This window comes from Pristis pectinata, chromosome 5, assembly GCF_009764475.1.
Source record: "Pristis pectinata isolate sPriPec2 chromosome 5, sPriPec2.1.pri, whole genome shotgun sequence".
Lineage (NCBI taxonomy): Eukaryota > Metazoa > Chordata > Chondrichthyes > Rhinopristiformes > Pristidae > Pristis > Pristis pectinata.
The window spans coordinates 44,553,129-44,575,546 of record NC_067409.1 but is presented as its reverse complement, the minus strand read 5'-3'; the positions used below and the strand labels follow the sequence as shown (position 1 = coordinate 44,575,546).

The following is a 22,418-nucleotide window of genomic DNA, read 5'->3' as shown; positions in this document are numbered from 1 at the left end:
GAGAAAGTATTTTCCATGGAATCGGATGTGGCAACCCCTCTCCAATACTCTGATTGGCCCCCGTTGCAACTGCACCCCATTCCCAGTGTTCTCCTTGCTCTTCATGTCCCTCAGTACCACCCAATCCTCTAATCAGTCCAGGTTCTGATATCTATCCCTGCCTCCAACCACTCATCCACTAGGATCCTCTATTCTTTTCAGGCCCTGATCCTCCCATCCACTGCTCTCTCCCTCCCCAACCTCCCTCTGGCATTGCTCTGCCCCTACCTCCTACCTAGCATTCTTTTTAGGACCAGACTATACACTGATCTGCTCCCCAGCAATCCTACAAAGCCTTAATCTCGACCTTCCTTACCCATAGCACTTACCTGATCATCAACTTGGGTTGATGATCAGGTAAGTGCTATGGGTAAGGAAGGTCGAGATTAGATCTGACTATGATTAAGGCTGCTGGTCCTTTCCCATGACCTCCCAGGCCAGGTTTTGCTCCCGGATGGCATACGTGCATCCCTGAAAAAGTGCAACACTATGATCCTTGGGCACTTGGGAAGTTCAAAGTGGTGGTACCACAAATCTTTGGATCCACCATGGTGCAACATTTGTTTAGGACTTTAAGTGTCTCTGGTTTGGCCTCTCATCATTTCCCGCAGTGCACTAGAATCAGAATTGACATCAGAGAACGAGAGATCCTAAATTTCAATTTAACTTTTGCTAATTCATTAAACTCAGTTCCTAAGTTCTGACAGCCTTTTGGCTCAGTTTTCAGAGGAAACCCTTCTTGGGTATGGACTTTCTTTTGGGTAGACAGTGGAGGGAGAAGAAACAGACTGAAAAGGCAGTATCTATTGAATGATTATTCAGTGGGAATTAAACACCTCCTCAGTGAAATGGTTGGTCAAGGCGGGAGTATGAATTACAACTCAAAAGTGTATGTTTGTAGCACTCCCTTTAATTCAAGAGCTAGCCCCTTTAAGAAGGAAAGAAAATATACTTCTCAACTTAGATGTTATCAAGCCGCAATCTAATTGTAAGCTACTTTTAGAAAAGTGTTGTGGCTGAAAGCCATATTCTAACAGTGGACATATTGTGCTGGCTGTACAGCTGTTTCCATATTGGCAACAAAGAGTGGCTGTTGAACACATTTAAACTCTCATATAAGTGCTTGTGTTCAAGTGCGATTCTTTCAGCAACAAACTGTTAGGAGGAAACTATCTCAATACACATAGAGTCCAGTCAAACCCAACAAGTATAAATGCTTTATGAGCTCAGTGTGGATTCCATGTTTCTCTGATTGCTGTTGCCACATCAGTGACTGAGGGGCTTCTTATGCTGAACTGTAACTTCTGGAATCCCTTTAGAAAAGGAAGAAAAATAAAACGATCTCTCAATCACACTCAGAGCAATAAACATGCTGTGAAGTGCTTTTTTAAAAAAAACTTTAGTTCCAATTGAAACCAGGGCCTGCACTTTTCTAAGAAAGATTGCCAGCTCCACTTGTAACTGCTAACATGTTCCTGTGTAACTGTCAGGAAGTTTAGGATTCCCCCATCAGTATGCATGAACACACAATTCCTAAACTTGCTGCAGGGTCCTTACTAGTAATTTCCTGACAGGTCTCCAACACTGGACTCGTTCTGGACTCCAGGAACAACACTGCAACTTCCCAGCAGTCATGAACCTGTGCTAGTCCAGATCGGGCACAGCTTCAGACACTCCATTCATTTCAATGGAGTCACCTGGCTGAGAGGAAGAATGGTAGGTTTAAGACAATTTACAATTTTGGAACTGAGCTAAACTAAATATCTTTAATTGATTTTAAGTGTTCTCGTTTTGTTTTTTTCAACAATTTAAAATATTTTAAACTACTTTAGAAGTTTTTAAAAATAATTTTTGAATCTTCAAAAATGTTAGAGACATTTCTGTTGGCTTGACAGCTGGTTCAACTTAACTTAAAGCATCGTCAAAGCATTTTTATAGGTGGAGCTGGTTCAGGCCCCTCCAAATTATCCTATTTTTACCTCGATGGCACTATGCATGGCTACACGGACCACGTTAGAGTTGCCATCATCAAGGAAGTTGCTGCTAGTGGATTTGCTCCAGACAGGGTCAGACTTGGATGGGAATGTATCATGTGCAGTCGGCTTGCTGCGCCTAGGAATTTCTGGGCCTATGTTTTGCTTTTACTTCCCTGGATTACCTTTCCATATTGTCAATTGTGGCCAACTCTGTACTTGCCAGTTTGCAAGTACATGCTCAAAAAAGGCCCTGTTATCTGCGTGAAGTGCTTCCAGGCCAAACATTAGAATATCCCTGAGCAATGAAAATTACACCTCATTTCAGCTATCTGTTGTGTGGGGTCTCAGGCTGACTTTTTCCTTTTCCTGCACAGGTATTATCAGACTTCTCCACACTGGGCTAACATCTATAATCTGCAGAGTGTAGCTTCCCTTGTGCTTTACCAGCAGATACCTCCAGATCAAGTCCAGCACCGGCCACCTTTTTGTAGACTTGAAACCAATTATTTTTAACATTCTTACCACCAACAACAAGATCAGCAATTCACTGCAAGCTACGGTTTTGCTTTGAACACTCCTGCTCCCTGCGACTAAGTCCCACACACTCAGCACATGTAATGTTGGAGAATAAACATAAAATTTATTTAAACCAAAGAAAGATAAAATTATTACAGGAGATTATTTTATAATTCATAAATAAAAAAAACAGAACCACTGAATCAGATCGTAGATTGTCATAGTTAAACAACTGATGTTCTCAGGTAAAAGTGCCAAAAACTTTCCATCATTTCCATACAAATAATTCCATTTAAATTCACTTTCATATCAAGTTTAGCACCATTGTACCAAAAGGAACTCACAGTCTACTCCCTGGTTAAAGGATAAAAACAAGTTACTGTATATTATTTCACACTGATAGGAGGATACATTTTCTACATGGTCACACCTCAAACCCACCTGATTTAAATGAGGGTGGGAAAAGGAGCAGTTTTCCAGATCAGTATATTTTTAAGTCTTCTAATGAAGTATTATGGCTTCATTTAGAACATAGAATAAAGAACAGTACAGCACAATATGGGCCCTTTGGCCCACGACGTTGTGCCAACCTACTGTATATAAAACTTATCCCCATTCAGTCTACCCCCTCTCTACTTAACCTCCCATGATCCTCTATTTTTCTTTCGTCCGTGTGCCTATCTAATAATCTCTTTAATGACCCTATCATATCAGCTCCTCCACCACACCTGCAGTGCATCCCAGGCACCCACCACTTTCTGTGTAAAAAACCCACCACTGACATCTCCTCTGAACTTTCCTCCACGCACCTCAAATGGGTGACCTCTAGTATTGGCCATTGCCACCCTGGGGAAAAGATGCTGGCTGTCTACTCTGTCTATGCCTCTCATAATCTTATATACCTCCATCAAGTCTCCTCTCATCCTCTTTCGCTCCAAAGAGAAAAGCCCTAACTCACTCAACCTCTCCTCATAAGACATGCTCTCCAACCCAGGCAGCATCCTTGTAAATCTCCTCTGCACCCTCTCCAAAGCTTCCACATCCTTCCTAATAACGTGGTGACCAGAAATGAACACAATATTCCAAGTGTGCTCTAACCAGAGTCTTATAGAGCTCCAACATTACCTCTTGGCTCTTGAACTCAGTCCCCCGGCTAATGAAGGCCAGCACACCATACGCCTTCTTAACCACCCTATCCACTTGTGAGGCAACTTTAAGGGATCTATGTACTTGGACCCCAAGATTCCTCTGTTCCTCCACACTGCTAAGAATCCTGCCATTAACCATGTGCTCTGCCTTCAAGTTCGTTCTTCCAAAGTGAAACACTTCATACTTCTCTGGATTGAACTCCATCTGCCACTTCTCTGCCCAGCTCTGCATCCTGTCTAAATCCCATTGCAACCTACGACAACCTACTACACTTTCACTATCTACTACACCACCAACCTTCATGTCATCTGCAAACTTATGAACCCATCCTTTCACTTTCTCATCCAAATCATTTGTAAAAATCACAAAGAGCAGGGGTCCCAGAACAGATCCCTGCAGAACACCACGAGTCACTGACCTCCAGGTCAAATACTCCCTTCTACAACCACCCTCTGCTTTCTGTGGGCAAACCAATTTCGAATCAATACAGCCAATTTTCCATGGATCCCATACCTCATGACTTTCTGGATGAGCCTATCTTGGGGAACCTTGTCAAACGCCTTGCTAAAATTCATATCTACCACATCCACCACACTACTTTCATCAAGTTGTCTTGTCACTTCCTCAAAAAACTGTATTAGGCTAGTGAAGCACGACCTGCCCTTCACAAAGCCATGCTGACTATCCCTAATAAAGCTATGCTTCTTCAAATGCTCATAGATCTTGTCCCTAAGAATCCTCTCCAATAGTTTGCCCACCACTGATGTAAGACTCACTGGTCTATAATTCCTGGGATTACCCCTTTTACCTTTCTTGAACAATGGAACAACATTTGCCATTCTCCAATCCTCCAGTTCCACTCCTGTGGCCAGGGAGGACTCAAAGATCATTGTTAATGCTCTGGCAATCTCTTCCCTCGCTTCCCATAGTAACCCCGAGGACTTATCTATTTAATATTATTTTTATTTTTCTACAGTGTGTTGGGCTTCTTCATTCAAAGGAAACCTAACAATTTAAAAGAGGTGAGAAAAGATGAAAGCATAAGGCATCTTTTAACCTTCATGGTATTGCTTGTGAGCCAGGAAGGGTGTGACTGTCAGCCACACTTCTAGGTTTCCTGTCCATAATTTCACCCTACCCTGCCTTGTAATTATCGGCTCCACAGTGTCCGGTTCCACATGCAAACTCATCAGACCCAGATCCAGCTCTCCGTCACCTCTACTGACCCCTTCACTCCCTCTAATGTTATCATGCTGCTTGTCTCAGATCTGGAAGAGGGACAATTTCCTCCAGTTAAACAAATGTAAGCTTGAAGCCATTGTGGGATGGAACTTGCTTGGAAATCCCAGTGTTTCTATGCTGAAATGCTGGCATTTCTTTATGTAAGTGCCAGCAAGTCTGGGATTCCTACATACACTTGCATGAATGTGGAAATCCTGAACTTACTGCTTTTCCTCAGTGATTTCATGACAGCTCCACAATGTTGAACTCCTTATGGAAGTCCAGCATCATGGCTTGATCTTGCTACAGTCCTTCAGCAAAGTATACCTGCTGAGCCTTGTACATAAACATTGGGACCATGCATTTCAAAAGAAATGGCTGCCAGGAACAAAGATGGGCATTAAGTAATTCATATTTTTATCAACTGAGCTTAATTGAATGGTTTTAATTATTCTGAAGTATTTTAAATGCTTTTGTTTTTTAATGTAATTTACATGTTTTAATAATTTTAACCATATCAATTGCTTCAATGGCTTTTAAAATAGCTTTTGAGTGTTTGGGAATGTGAAGGACATCAGGCGGTGTCGTTGGCTGATTGTCAGAGGTTCTATTTTGTGTTGTTTCTGGCCGACCCTCATGATGATCTACATCACTCATGTTCCTGCTCCTGCACAGGGCCTCATCATTTGGGATTCAGCTCTTCTTGCCAGCATGTCACAATTAGCAGATCTGCAAATAATACCTGGTGGGTTACTGGCGAGCATAAGAGGCTCACCACTGGCAACAAGCTCTGGCCCACTGTCTTCAGCCTCACCCATAATTTATATTCTGCTTCCACTAATTCCCTCTTACCTTCCAGCCATTATCACGGGAAAAGTCTTGCTTTCACCATAAGGACAGGAGAGGGCATGTTCACTGGAGATTGCACAATGTTCAACTCAATTTGTGTCTGCTCAGAAATCAAAGCTGTCCATGCTTGCATACAGCAGGACTTCTACACAATTCAGGCATGGGATGATAAATGCAAGTGATGTTTGTATCATGCAATTGCCAGGCAATGACATTTTTCAACCACCTTAAGAGGAAGAGAATAAACGGGGAGCTGCAGACCAATTAATAGTAGGAATATGTTGGGTTCCATTATCAAGGAAGTGGCACATGGAAAATAATAAGAGGACTGGAAATAGAGTCAGCATGGATTTATGAACATAAAATCATGTTTGACAAATCTGTTAGAGGTTTTTGAAGTATAACTAGCAGAATAGATAAGGCAAATCTGCTGATGCAATGTATTTGGACCTTCAGAAGGACTTTGGTAGGTGATCATTAAACAAAATTAGAGGGCATTGTTTTGGTGATAATTTACAGGTGTGGAATAAGGATTGGTGAATGGACAAAAATTCAAGAGTAGGAATTAGTAAGCTATTTTTAGGTTGAGAGGTTTGACTAGTGGGGTGCTGTGGGGATAGGTGCTGGGATCCAGCTATTCACAATTGATAGCAATGATTAAGGGACCAAATGTAATATCTACAGATTTGTTAACATTACAGAACTAGATGGCAGTGTGGCAGATGCAGAGGTTTTAAGGAGACTTGAGCAGGTTAGGTGAATAAGCATGGACTTGGCAGATGGAATATAAAGTAGAAAAGACAGAAGCCATCATCTTTGATAGAAAAACTAAAATGGCAGACTATTTTTTAAATGATAAGGGATCGATAGGTTTTGGTTTTCAGAGGGACCTGGGTGTCCTTGTACAAGAACCACAAACAATTAGATAGGTAAACAGTATGTTGGCCTTTATTACAAAAGGATTTTGCAGTCGCTGACAGCATTTAAATCACTTAGACGTGGAAAGTTACAGGACAAGTGCTGGAAGATGGGATTAATATGGATGGGTGACCACTGGTCAGAGTGGACACAAGGGGCCGAACAGCCTATTTTGATGCTGTATGATTCTATGACTGATTTGAGTAGAGACATCTTGTTCCAATTATATAGGGCCCTGGAATACTGTATACAGATCTCATCTTCCTACCAAAGGAAGGATAGAGAAATCAGTGAAGGTTCAGTAGGTTGACTCCTAGGATAGTGAGTTTGTTACACGAGGAGAGATTAAACAGATTGGGTCAATTCTCTCTTGAGTTTACAAAAACAGGAGCTGATTGCAGTGAAGTGCACACAATCATTTGATGCCTGACAAGGTTAATATTTTCCCTGCCTTGGGTGCATGGAATGAGGATCACAGTCTCAAAATAAAGCGTCAGCCACTCAGAAGATAAGAAGAATTTTATTCGCTAGAGGCTAGCGATTCTTAGGAATTCTCTGCTCAGGGGAGCTGTGGGAGCTTTGTCATGGAGTATATTTAAGACAGAGATAGACAGATTTTTGGATATTAAGAGATTCAAAGAATAGAGGGTTACTGCAAGAAAACAATACTGTGGTAAATGTTGTTTGAGTACCTGTCTCCATCACCCTGTCGGGCATTGCATTCCAGATTCCAAACTCCCTCTGGGTGAGAAAAATTCTTCCTCAAATCCCCTCTAAATCTCCTGTGCCTTCCTTTAAACCTATACCATCTGGTCATAGACACCTCTTCTAAGAGGAAAAGTGATGCAATACCTACCCTTTCTATGTCACAAATAATTTTGTATGCCTCAATCATGACACCCCCTCAACCTTCTCAGCTCCAAAGAAAGCAAACTCAATCTATTCAGTCTCTCCCAATAGCTGAAACAATTCATCCCAGGCAGCATCCTGGAGACTCATCTCCTCTGCACCCTCTCCAGTGCAATCATATCCTTCCTAAAGTGTGGAAACCAGAAATGGCCTACCCCAATCATTTTCATTTAATGAAAACCATCACTTATATTTGCCATTTCAAGTTATGCCAAGGAAAAACTGGATAATTTTAAGGCCAAGCATGATGCATGTAATCTGATGGTTGAAGATTATTTAGTCAGCTTCTTGTCAGTAGAAAGGCTTTCTTTGAAAAAAAATAAAGGACTCAACTCCCCATAAGCCTTAGTGAGACATTAGAAAAAGCCTTTCTTTCTTGAACAAAAGTAGAAAATGCTTGAAATACTCAGCCAGTCAGGCCCTATGTGTGGGGAGAGAAACAGAGTCAATGCCTCAGGTCAGAGACCCAGGTCAGTTCAGTCCTGACAAAAGATTCTTGTGATTATCTCAGAGGGTCAAGTTAGCTTCCAAATACCTGGTGGAGAAATTTTGGCATCAGAAAACTCAGATGGGACGACAGGTATTCGGTTCCAACTCTACTGACTAATTAGTTACTGAATTAGCTCCTTGATCCTGAGTAAAGTTCACATTTGGGGTCACTGAATGGCACCATCGGGAGACACTCAATAGATCATGATCAGCTATTTGTCTCGAGTCTAAAGAGCATCTTCCTCTTTATATCTCTGGTTGCAACTCCGATATGTGAACTGTTAGAAATGAGTTGTTTATTTGCTAATTATGTTGTTCTCAGGATGTGGGGAATGCTGGGTCAGGGTTGCTTCCATGACATGTAGGTAAATTAGCAGTGTACTGTGATCTCTGGCCAAGGTCACTAATGTCAGTGTGATCTTCTCAGCAGCTGTTAATCCTACTGCTCTACTTTCTCCTTAGCAGCCAAGAGCAACATGATTAAGACAAAGAGGGGAAAAAAGGATCTGGCTTTGTGCATTAAAAGTGTCTCAAATGAAATGTATTATCTGCTGTGATACGATAACTTTGTTTTGAGGGCTCATCACTAAAAGCCATTGCTCATTACAAAGCTATTCTCTTATTTCAAGACAGTTCTCACTAATAATGGGCAGAAAACTAATAAAAAATAATTACTTTAATGCAACACCAACTTAATCTGTTTATAACAATGTCTACAGTGAATCATCCCAGGCCTTCACTATTTGCATTGAATGGAATCTACTGCACTTATAGGGCAAAATAGTGCAGAGTGATCATTGAAGTTATCAGGACATCTGAATGTATGCTCTTCATTATCTATTAATTCTTTTTAGGTTAAGGCCTGCAGATGGTGGAACTGAACAATTTTACTGAATTCTGACAATATATTAAAAAATAGTTTTATGATGTATGAAACTGTCAGAACTTTTGATGTTGTCTTTGCAAAAATGTTTATACTCTCAAACCATTAAAACCAGCTGAGCGTAAAGCTGGCATGCAAACTGCATACAGTATATTTCCACCATTTTCTGGGTGTTACCACAGATATTCCGGCTAAGTTACAACAAACAAATGGAAGAACTCCCCTGAAGTTCATCCCATAAATTTATTTCAAATAGTAACAACACTCACAAAATGGCTTGGCACCATGAAGGGATTCATATCTACCCTATTTTATATTTAAATGTTACTCCGAATATTGAAAAGATGCCAAGTATCTGAATTTAATATCTATATTTAATAGTGAGCCATTTTCCCCAAAGGGATTAAGACAAGTCATCACTGCCTTCCTCAACACTTTTTGTCTCACAATCCCAACCCGAATGCTGAACCTCAAACCCCATCCCACCCCACTCCTGCCCTCCATTCCGTGCAGCTCTAGTAAGCCAGTTCAAGGGAGCATCGTCAGACAGAAGGTCTTCTAATTCTTTGGTAGATATCAAATAAGAATAACAAAGATACTGGCAAGAACAGGGAGAAAAATCTGCATTCATTTCTTCAGAGAATACCTAACATAAGAATTATGATTAATAGGGTAAATCACGATTCAAGCCACTTTCACTCTCAGCGTGAACCACAGAATAAATCAGAGGGAGAAATGGGTAAATAAGAAAAGGAAACTTTTCACAATGGATTGACAAAGGTAGCTGTGTTCTGGAAGTCACGGGGAAATGGAAACAGTATCAGTCAGGACTTTCAATAAAGAATTAGTCAGGCACTTGAGTGTAAATAAATTTCAGAGCTAGCAGCAAAGAAGAACTGATGAGCTTGCTCTGCAGAGAGCTGGCACAGATTTTCAGGGCCAAGTGGCCTCTTTTCTGCACTGTAATAATCTATCATTGTAAGAGTCCATCATTCTAACACTGAGCATTAAAATTATGGGAAATGTGGCTTCGGTGACGTTTTTCTTGGGATCAACAAGGGTAGAGAAAGAATAAACATTACCATTCCAGGTGATTTTCTACAAATGCTGACATCGGACTGATCTGCACGGTGTATGTGTCATTGGCTGAGTATTCAAATAAACCATAGTAAGGATTGAATAGCTCCTGTGACAAGAGGAAGAAAAACTCTCTTGATGGTCCACTGTAATCCAGACTGTAAAGGAAACACATAACAAAATTTAGCACAATATACAGGTAGGAGGAAACATCTTGGAATATTCATGTATTAAATAAGTTCAAATGCTAACAATAAAGCTGGGTGGTTCTGAAAGAGTTTTCTGTGTTTATTTATTTTCAATTTAATTAGATAATTCAGTTGCCTCATCCTCTAATATCAAGTTTATCCCTTCTGTTAATAGCCACTGGCTCACAGTGGGCAGTTCCACAACCTGCCTGAGGTCTTCATGTGAAAGACCAGTATGTTTCGGCCATGTGAACTGGTCTTTTTTGATTTGATTTGATTTCTTCATTACTCACATGTACATCAAAACACACAGTAAAATGCATCTTTTGCGTAGAGTGTTCTGGGGGCAGCCCGCAAGTGTCGCCACACTTCCGGTGCCAACAACTTCCTAACCCGTACGTCTTTGGAATGTGGGAGGAAACTGGAGCACCTGGAGGAAACCCACACAGACCCAGGGAGAACATACAAACTATTTACAGACAGTGGCCGGAATTGAACCCGGGTCGGTGGTACTATAATAGAGTTACGCTAACTGTTACACTACCATGCCTGCCCCAGGTTTTTACCATCAGTTTTCAACCTGGATACCCTTCTCCAGAAGGTGTCTTACCAAGATCTGTACATCTTCCTCAGTTTGGAATTGCAGCTCATTTGAGGTGAAGGCCAAGATTCCCTTAGTGTTTTATTTATTATTTTCTATACCTATTCATCAGGTTCTAGTGATTTATGTATGCGGACTACCAAAGCACGATGCTTGGCTCTGAATATCTCACTATTAAAAGCACTGGAGCAAGAGAAGGCTATTTAGTACTTATCCACCCTACCAAAGCCTGTTCCACTGTTCAATGAGATCATCTGCAATACAACATTTTGTACCTGCCATTCCCCCATATTTCTAAATACCTTTGCTTAACAAAACTCTTATCAGTCTCAAATCTAAAATTAACAATTATCCTTGTATCAAATGCTGCTTACGGAGCAGAACTACAAAATTCTATTCTGATTTGCCACCCTCAGTTCTGGATTTACCACATACTTCTCTATATTAAACTATATTTGCCAAACTATTTTCACCCACTTAGCTCCTCCATCCTCGAAATCACTTAGTAACTTCCTCCTACCATAAGCACAACAGCACCTCCTTATCCACAGACTCTTTGCTTCTTCACACATCTGATAAAAAGCTGAGATCTGGTCTAGATCTCTTGGTACAACACCTGGCAAGTACATACATTCATATGTACTTGCTGGTCATCTACTTTAGAATTCAACTTGACTAGTCAGATATAACTTAACCTTCACATATTTTCTAGAGTATTTCATTTTCCAACAGCACTTTCCAAACCACAGCATTCACTACCTGGAAGAACAAGGGAGGCAGGTGCATGAGAATGCCACCACTTGCAGGTTCTCGTCCAAGATGCACACTATCCTGACTTGAATTATTGTTGTTCCTTCATCTCCACTGACTGTAAAATCTGGTATTCCCTACTGAGTGGTGCAGTAGTTGTAGTTGCATCAGTTGGACTGTAGTGCTTCAGGAAGGAAACTCACCATCATCTTCTCAAGGGCATTTAGGGATGGATAATACCAGCACCACCAAAATCCCAGAAAAAAATCATTGACTCATTCTGATCAACTGATCAAGTCCATGCACTCAGTCACTCTTCATGATAAATGACTTGCCTGCAGAATTTGTTAATGCCCTCTCAACAGGGCCTGCAGCTTGACACCCCCTTCCTGTGGGAAAGTAGCTTTGGCTGCTGCTTATGGGATTCCCAAGATTAGAAACTCACATTTTGTAAATTTGCCAGGATGAAGTTATATTCTGCCACTTTGCGATATCTTGCATTGCTCTCTGTCACTAGCTCGGGTTGCTATCAACCATACTAAATATGCAGCATTTCTTTTCCCACCAAGCCTCCACATTAGCCTATTGTTTAGAAAATGCTGGCTTGTTGTCAGAATCAAATTGAAGCAGAGTTTGTTTCTAATGAAGACAGGCTCATTGAATTGTAATGTCACCATCGTTTACTCTAATGCCACTCCCTCATACTTTTGGCAAGGCTCAGCAATTTTTCCCAATTGGTATGCTCCCCAATGATATTAATTTATTAAACAAAGATATTTTACAGGTTGTTAAATTTGTGCATCACTGTTTCTGTCTTTCTTTTTTATTTCTGAAGAGGATCTAATTGGATTCACTTTTTAATTTGTCTTGATTTGCATTAATAGAAAATATATTGTGAAAGTGCAAAGTGAGGCATTTTGGGAGGTCAAATAAGGGTAGGACATACCCGATGAATGGCAGAGCCCTAGAGAGTATTGAGGAACAGTGGGACCTTGGAGTACAAGTTCAAAGATTCCTGAAGGTAGCAGCCACATGTAGATAGATTGGTAAAGGCAAACTGAGTGCTAGCCTTCATTAGCCAGGACGTGGAATATTAGAGCAGAGAAGTTATGGTATAGTTTTATAAAACATTGGTGAGGCCAGAACTGGAATACTGTGTACATGTTTGGCTGCCACAGTACAGAAAGGACGTGATTGCTCTGAAGAGGGTGCAGAGGAGATTCACCAGCATGTTCCCTGGGATGGAGTTTCTCAGTTATGAAGAGCGACTGGATAAGCCGGGTTTGTTTTCTTTGAAGTGGGGAGGATGGTGGGGGGGGGGGGGGTGGTGGATTTGAAAGATTTGTTGAAAATTATGAGGGGCTTAGATAGGGGACACAGAAGTAAACTTTTCCTCATAGCAGACGTAACTATAAGCAGAAGGCATGGGTTTAAGGTAAGGAGCAAGAGGTTCAGTGGGGATATAAGGAAGAATTCTTTTTTACCCAAAAGCTGGTGGACAATGAAATGCTCTACCTGAGAGGGTGGTGGAGGCAGAGACTCAACATTTAAGAAGTATCTAGTCCAGCTCATGACCAAGGCATAGAAGGCTTAGGATCGAGTGCTGATAAACAGGATTGGTATAGATGTGTACTTGATGGTTAGCACAGACAGGGTGGGCTGAAGGGTCAGTTTCTGTGCCGTTTGGCTCTTTGACTATATGAGGAACATTTACTTTCCATCTAAGATAAACTGCTGGAGGAACTCAATGGGTCGAGTAACACATGTGGAAGCAAAGGGATGGTCGAAGTTTTGGGCCCTGACCCTGAGTCAGGACTGAGGGTGAAGAGGGAAGGTAGCCAGTATAAAGAGGTGAGAGGGAGGGGTGAGACAGGGACTGGTAGGTGATAGGTGGAACTAGATGGCGGTTGGGGGGGGGGGAGGTGGGGGTAAGGGGGATGACAGGCAGGTGGAACCAGGTCGGGTGGTGGGGAGGAGAGGAGGAGTGTGGAGACCGAGGCTGGTGGGTGATAGGTGGAAGTAGATCAGAAAAACAAATGAGCAGATGGAGCCAGGTGGGGGAGGGGATAGGAAGGGTAGGCAGGAGAGAAGAAACCCAGGTGGACATGTGTATGGGTGATGGGCAGATGGAAGTGGGGAAGGTGGATAAAGGGAGAGACAACCTAGGTGGAGTGGTAGGAGTGGGAAAGGAAAACAAGGGTTGGGGGTCACCTGAAATTAGAAAAATTCAATGTTCATACCATTGGATTTCAACTGGAGTTCATAACATTCCTTCTACACTCTCAGTTCTGATTGAGGTCATGACCTGAAACATCGACCATCCCTTTGCCTCCACAGATGTTGCTTCACCTGCTGAGTTCCTCCAGCAGCTTGCTTATTCCAGTTCTGCAGTCTCTCTTGTGTGTCCACTCTCCATCTAAGTTGAACGAACATTGACACAGGTCTACAGGGGGCAAAGTTCCTTGGAGCTTTTCTCATTTTACCATTTTAACTTTGGTAGGAAGTTAGAAGTGGCAATTGCAAAAGGGGCTTCAATCATTCCAACAGTGGAACAAAAAAGGAAATTCACCTGTTATCATGAAAATCTGTTGACTCGTGGGAGACTAGCCTAGTTTTAGGGTTTTGTTAAGATATCCCAGAACAAAAAATATACACCCATGTGCATCATGTGAGAGATGTGTTCAAAGTCCAGTTGGCAAAAAGCTGGTTGTGAATGGAATTGGGGCTCAGGTCTCCAGCTTGAGATGTGACATGGTGCTGGTTTGTGTGGCATGTAATCTTACAAGTGCCACACTAAGGAGAGCAATCAGTCAATGCTGAATACTATTGAACATCAAGCTGGCCTTTTGTTTGATGTATTTCTGAAGATAAGGAGAAGCTTTGTGAATGTTTTACTCTAAAGAAGTTAATGGAACAGGACATGGCAGATGGAACATGTGAGTTTGAGTGACCAAATAACTTTTTCCTTTATCATGCTTTCTCATCACTTTAAAGAGAAATGATAGAAATGATACCATAATCTAGTTGAAGGATTTAATAGCAAGTATTAACATCGCTTGGCTTACTTTATCCATTTCTTTAATAATCACTCGTGAGTCACTGGGGTTACCCATTGCAGCAGCAGGCTAGGACACATGCCCAGTCAATGGAGACACAAGAGACTGCAGATGCTGGAATCTGGAGCAATGAGCAATCTGCTGAAGGTACTCTGAGCAGCATCTGTGAGGGGAAAGGAATTGTCGATGGTTCAGGTCGAAACCCTGTTTCAGGACCAATTCCTCCCTCTCTCCCAACAGATGTTGCTCGACCTGCTGAGTTCCTTTGGTACATTGTTTGTCAGTGAATTATTTACCTTCAAACTTTGGCATCCCTACCTCCATCATTGCTCCCCCACCCTCTCTCTGCCTCCTCACCCCACAAATGCATGCATCCCAGGTCCCATAATCAATACTCCACCTTCAGTCTCTGTCTATAATCCCCCATTCCCCCTCGTGAAACTGTGGATTCCAATCCATACCCACTTGTTGGGAACTTGCGAACTGGCAGTGCCTGACTTCCGCCCCCTCCCCCCACCCCTCCCATATCTATTGTGCTTCAGGTCCTCAGTCCATTTTCCATCGCCCACCCTCTGACCTGCAGGACTTGATGCTTCCAACCACAGCAAAGGGCTACAAACCTAATCCTGGCCCCTGAAAGGATTACCAGGTGCCATATTTTAATGTTGAAAATAAGCTGAGGGCTGAGCGCCTCTACTTCCTCAGGAGGCTAAAGAAATTTGGTTTGTCCCCTTTGACTCTCACCAACTTTTACCGATGCACCATAGAAAGCATCCTATCAGGATGTATCATGGCTTGGCACGGCAACTGCTCTGCCCAAGACCGCAAGAAGCTGCAGAGAGTTGTGGACAGCCCAGCGCCTTACAGACACCAGTCTCCCCTCCTTGGACTCTGTCTTTACCTCTCGTTGTCTTGATGTAGCAGCCAGCATAATCAAAGACCCCACCCACCCTGGACATTCTCTCTTCTCTCCTCTTCCATTAGGTAAAAGATACAGGAGCCTGAGGGCACGTACCACCAGACTTAAGGACAGCTTCTACCCCACAGTGATAAGACTATTGAACAGTTCCCTTATACAATGAGATGGACTTTGACCTATGACCTCATGATCTACCTTGTTGTGACCTTGCACCTTATTGCACTGCACTTTCTCTGTAGCTGTGACACTTTACTCTGTACTGTTATTGTTTTTTTTAACCTGTACTACATCAATGCACTCTGTACTAACTTAATGTAACTGCACTGTGTAATGAATTGACCTGTAAGATTGGTCTGTAAGATCGGTTTGTAAGACAAGTTTTTCACTGTACCTCAGTACAAGTGACAATAATAAACCAATACCAATACCAAGCTGAGGGCTGGTCAAAGGGCCTGGACACAACTAATGATTTCAGCAGAGGTATAATGAGAGTCATTGTGCCCATCCACCACACCCATTAGGGTACAGTGGAACCTCTAGGCAACAGAATTCGAAGTGTGCTATGACAAGTGTGTTAGAAAACTCAAATACTGTTTTTTCTGACATGTGTCCAATCCATCTGGCTATACGGTTCAATATCCTGTCAACTCTATTGATTGCTACTCTTCATTATTTGACCTTGATTAGCACAAATTCTCTTAAAAGTTCTTACACTGCCATCAATCTCGTCCTTACCTATTTTAACACCTTTTAGGGAGTTTATATGTTGCCTACTATTTCCTCCTTGTGAACTACATTGCAATTGGCTGCACTGAACTTCATGGATGAATATTCTACACAAGCATATTATATCTAAAAATCTGAAGTGAGTTTCTGAAACCAGGCTGTTTATGTAAATAAATAAACCATAAGACTCCTCAGTTCCATCCTTATCCCTGACATGATTCCTCCAGTGAATACATTGTTTTTGTACATCTACAGTCATTCTAAGGTTTATCCTGAATCCAGCTTTGAGTTTGACTAATAGTTGCATGGAATTTTGGCACAAAACTATCCTCAGCACTGTTTATTTCTCAAAGTTGAGGTGATAGCTCAGGCATGATCTTGTCTTTCTGAATCTTTAAGCTCTGTTTATTAGCCCTGGAATTTCCCTGAAGGGCTATCTATCTGCACTGCTATGACAAGAATGAGGTTGCCAAAACTCTGCCAAAATCAAAGAGGCAGAAACTGGAAGGAATTCTCGACACAGGCTATGATTGTATAAATGATTCTCAAGTTTACTTCTGTTAGCCAACTCTACTATCTTTTTAATAGACCTGTTTCCTCTAGCTGTTTGGTCATCCTGTTTGAAGATGTGCTCCCAGATGTGAAATACTGATTTATTAAATGCATCCCTTCACTGCCAGTTTGTAGAGAGCTTGGAGGTAATTATGTATTTCTCCTGATTGCACAGTGCTCAGAATGTTCCTGTTGATAATATTTTACAGTACAAAACTAATTTAAATAGGAGCATTCACATGCTATGCTTCCCAGTGTTCTGAAATCTGTTGCAATGCACCAGTAGTAACATCAAAAATGTGTCCCAATAGAGTTGTTAAATAGTTCAAAATAGCACTTGCCTTTCTGGTTAGTGAATGATCATTGATGGGTGAGAAAGGTCTCTATAGGTCATGCAACAGAAAACAGTTTGTACTAGTTGGGCATTCAGTGAGCTTGCAGTTTTTATGACGGTGAGCTGCATTGCTAATCAACAAGGCCTAGATCATCTCTTCACAACTGTATTTCAGTCTGGGCTATCAGTAGCAGTAACATTACAAAGTAAGCAAGATTTGAAGTGTCTTGCCCCAGAATTCTTTGGCATGTGATTACGGTGGTTTTACTTTACCTAATTTGTAAAGGGCAGATGGGCACATATTCCTGCAAGCATGTCCCTGTCCTAAATGGTAGTCAACTCAGCATTTGTTAAATTTTCAGGTTTGCCCCAGGTGTGCAGGCTGTGCCAATCCTTTGTGGAACAGAGGACATTGTCTTCTTTAAAAAATATAGCTTTTTCTTTGAAGATCATGCTTACTTCATTGCAACCTACCATTGGAGTCTACAGCTAGTCATATGGAGTTTGGTACCTTTGCACAAATCAGCATATAGCACTCAAATATTTTAGCTCCCAATACATCTAGAAATTTCAGAGTAGTGAGTCCCCATACTGTCTCTGCACTTTTTGTGAAAAAATGGCCAATGGTTGTACTCTTTATAAAGCAAATTGGATAGTCCCCTCCACAGCAGAGCCCCGATGCAACCCTGTCATCAACATTTCTCAATGTGGTCAGCTACTTATTTCCCAGCACAGTTAAAGTTACTGTGAGAATTCCACCCAACATTTTACCCCCAAGACTCCAGTAAGAGAATAATTTCTGCATGATGCAAAGGGTTAGGAAAGATTGAAAACTAAGTCTCCTGGAATCAGATTTTATTAAACAAGACTAGCTGAGATCAATTCTTATTGCATGAAGAGTGAATTGTTAAAAATATGCTGATATAGGAGAATACAGGATTGACTCTGCATGCCTGTGGATTTGCCTGGGATTTATATTATAAGGAATGGATTCATGAAATATATACATTCTTGAATGCTGTTATTTGGATAGGATTTCATATTATTTGGCTAATCTCAAATCATATTGAACTGTGAAGTTGTACAAAATATGTGTTGATACAAGTTCATACAGGCACGGTAGTGTAACGGTTAGTGTAACGCTTTACAGCACCAGCGACCCGGGTTCAATTCCGGCCACCGTCTGTGAGGAGTTTGTACGTTCTCCGTGTCTGTGTGGTTTTCCTCCGGGTGCTCTGGTTTCCTCCCACATTCCAAAGACGTACGGGTTAGGAAGTTGTGGGCATGCTATGTTGGTGCCGGAAGCATGGCGACACTTGCAGGCTGCCCCCAGAACACTCTACGCAAAAAGATGCATTTCACTGTGTGTTTCGATGTACATGTGACTAATAAAGAAATCTTATCTTAGACATATTATGAGGTCATAATTACTTACTGGGAATTTGCAACCTTTATCAGAAGTCAAATAGATATGTCAGAGTTAGGTACATTTTGGAGTAGGGGCTTAATGATCAAAGGCAGCTTTTCTATAGTTACTTTGACAAGATTACAATAATTTTCCCAACAGTATTGATGAATAATGTTGCTAATGTAATGCAAAAATAAACTGAACAAAGTCCAATCAGTGGCAATCTAATGAAGAAACTCCATACCCTTCTTCTCCCACAAATGTGACGTACAGCTTGTTCCGTTGGAGGTCTTTGCGTGAATAAGCCATAACCTGATTGAAAGTACCTTCCAGCAAGTGATCCCGCCGTATAATTAACCTGTAATGGATAGAGCAGAGCTAGAGTGAGGCTATAGAAATAGCTGGGTGGGCAGAACTGTTGCCAGTGGGATTCTTACTGTAAGGAATTTCATTTTTTTGTAATTGAAAGCACATGTATTCTCCACTTAGAAAGCCATAAATTATTTTTCTTGGAGAAAGTGTGTACATTTTTGAATTGGGCTTTTCACTTAATGACATATCTCTTAAATGGGCCTCATCTTCACAAGACACTTTTAAAAATGAAACTACACAACACAGTTGATTGAACCATCTGTCATTAGTTTTAATGGAATTGACACATACTTTTACCCTCACTCCAAATAAAGAGCTTCTTTTTATGAAGATGGTGCATCTTTGCAAAGGAAGAATAAAATATGCCTTCATGTGTTATTTCATCATGACCTTAGAAAGTCCCAAAGTGTTTTACAGCCAATGGTTACTCGTGTGCTCAGTATATAGAGCAGTTATCACAAACATACGCTCTTGCCATGGTGCTCATGCGCTGAAAGTGCCCATCAAGCACCAGGTAGTGATCCAATCTGCTCCATGAAAACTTTTGTCCATTAATTCAGTGGTGCCCAATTAAACCCTATGCCCAAATTTCTACTTGGTTCTGGTTCACAAAGCTCCATGCTGCTGGTGTGAGTTTGTAAAGTATATTTAATTAACAACATCATGAAGAAATTGCAGATGTGGTGCCCTTACTTAATCTTTCCTGGTCCTTGCCCATAACCTTTGGCCTCAAGTTTTCTGTAGAAATTTCTCAGCTTAGCTTCAAAATCTCTCCTGTATGGTGCAGGAGCCCTTGCACTTGCACGCTGCATACCTAGCAAACAAAAATGGAAAAAAATTATCATCCCTCCTAAGTTCATTTCCAGTTTCCAAATTATGATACCAATTAAAATCAGTTATTTTAGCACAGAACTTTCATTTCTGTGACATGAATGCTCTTGGGTGTCTGAGCTACAGTATACAAGACAGATTGCAATAGATGGCACAATGCCACGATCTGCTTGGTCAGTTAGTGCCCATCTACACATCGGTTCTTAAATAATTTTATATAACGCTCTTCTGCTGGTGTGGATTGATGTAACCTGTGAGGATGGAGGTGAACAATCCTAAGAGCCAGTCCATCTGATCTAAGCCTGACGGGACTCAATGTGCATCAGGGTCAGGTCAGCTATCAAAAATATTTTAGATCCTTAGGCTTTGATCGCATTCTAAATGTGAGATTTAATACTAAGAAACAATAATTGCAACTACTGCTGAAGGCTTTCACCTATTGGATAAAACCAGTTGAACCTGTGGTGCTCCAGATGAAATGCAATAAGATATCTGTTTTAAGAGTTGCTCGTTTAATTTACAGGAAATGACTACCTTGAATGCGAGTTCCATTTCGATTGTAAGCTGCATGACCTCTGCTGGTTTATTTGCCTTAGGTTACAATGATGTGTAGATAAACTTCAATATAATTCCAACACTAAACCCAAAGTTCAAACCAATTCACCTGGGGAATTCTGAGGTGAGGATCCAGGGGAGCAGCGGGGAGAGTAGCTGTATCCTGGATGAAATAAAGCATGTGCTGGAACATAGGACATAATTTCGTCTTCAAAGAGGCTAAAAGAAAACAGAGCACATAAATCCACATTTGGTTTCTTTGGCAATCAGTTTTGGAGAGTGTCAAAAGTCGAATTTATTGTCCTAGGCATAGGTGATCCAATTGGTATTGAGAAAACTATTTTCTTTTCAGAATGCAGTGTGAATTTTAAATTTAATTCTCATACAGGAATATAAATAAGATTTCATACTCAGAAATATAACAAATAAAGACACTGGCTGGATTCTGTGGTCAGTGTCAAAGGAATGTTCTTGATCCTGATCTTATAATAGGGTGTCTGCAGAGCTTTAACCTCTGCAGTTTGCTGCTTCCTTTCGGGGATTTGTGCTGTCCATCAAAATGACAGGCAGAGAACCAACTAATCAATCAATCAGAAGCATTTTCATAGCTGGCAAAGTAGGAAGCGTAAAGCAGGCAACATACATCATATTTAAGTCATTGTATGTTATGGAAAAGTGTTTGTGACATCTGTGGTGTGAAAGGGAAACTCTTACAATTAAAGCAAAATGTTAAATTTGTTTATGTTTTTAATAATCTTAATATTTAAATTTTATTTCAAGGCAATGAAGCTCTATATTACAAAAATGATTTCTACATTGGCTGCATCTCTGATGATTGCAATATTATCTCCCATGAAGCAGTAGGGTATTTATATCAGTGACTTCTGAGCTTCTGTGTTTAATTCTGTTTGTCATGGATTGCTGTAGGTTTCAATGGTATTATTACTCATATCAATTCTAAGCGATTCTCTTTTCAAAAAATTTCCGATAAGGAATTGGGAACTATTGAATTTCTACTGTATTTTTATATGAAGCAAGTGCAATTGTTATATATTCAAATAACATCCCACTTTTATATACCTAACATAATGAAGACCTGCAATTGACATACAGCATTTGCATGTTCTAAATAATTAAAAATCTGACAGCATCGGTCTGTAAATGGAAACCAGGTGTTTCCAGGAACATACAAAATGAAATGTGTGAAAAAACATTTATTGTATCCAGCTCTGTAGCACTAGATCATCCTCAGCAATTAACTAGGTCTGCCGTTTCCACAAACAGCAGCACGAATTCAATCAGGCTGATTATCACCTTATGTAAACATTCATTTCTTCTACCACTGGCACACCAAGACTGCAGAGTGTGACATCTACAAAGTACACTGCAATAAATGCTGGCCTTGCCAGCAATGCACAGATTTCAGATTGACATAATTATTTAAATACCACAGTAAGTCAACACTGAAATTTTAAAGGGATTTAATAATTAAGGGAAAATTATAAAGGAAGGAATTCATTCTGGTGGAAAATCTGGAAAGATTACAAGATTTTTTTTATTGAATGGAGAAATATGTTTAATGGTACCATAGAACCATAGAACAATACAGCACAATACAGGCCCTTCGGCCCTCCATGTTGTGCCGACCTTCAAACCACTCCTAAGACTATCTAACCCCTTCTTCCCACATATCCCTCTATCTTAAATTCCTCCATATGCTTATCTAACAATCTCTTGAACTTGACTAACGTATCAGCCTCCACCACCACCCCAGGCAGCTCATTCCATGCACTAACCACTCTCTGGGTGAAAACCCTCCCCCTGACGTCTCCCTTGAACTTCCCCCCTCCATTACCTTAAAGCCATGCCCTCTTGTATTGACCGTTGGTGCCCTGGGAAAGAAGCGCTGGCTGTCCACTCTATCTATTCCTCTTAATATTTTGTATACCTCTATTATGTCTCCCCTCATCCTCCTTCTATCCAATGAGTAAAGCCCCAGCTCCTTTAGTCTCTCCCCATAATCCATACTCTTTAATCCAGGCAGCATCCTGGTAAATCTCCTCTGCACCCTTTCCAACACCTCCACATCCTTCCTATAAT

At 41.0% G+C, this 22,418-nt stretch overlaps 1 protein-coding gene across 1 annotated transcript in view; it reads right to left on the bottom strand.

Annotated features, from left to right (window-relative positions):
* Window positions 1-22,418, bottom strand: part of LOC127570344 (E3 ubiquitin-protein ligase HECW1-like) — a 315,832-nt gene that overhangs the window by 42,667 nt on the left and 250,747 nt on the right. The window contains 4 exon segments of the mRNA XM_052015802.1: window positions 10,032-10,184; window positions 18,805-18,918; window positions 19,626-19,746; window positions 20,428-20,537. Coding sequence (XP_051871762.1) covers window positions 10,032-10,184; window positions 18,805-18,918; window positions 19,626-19,746; window positions 20,428-20,537 — 498 coding nt within the window.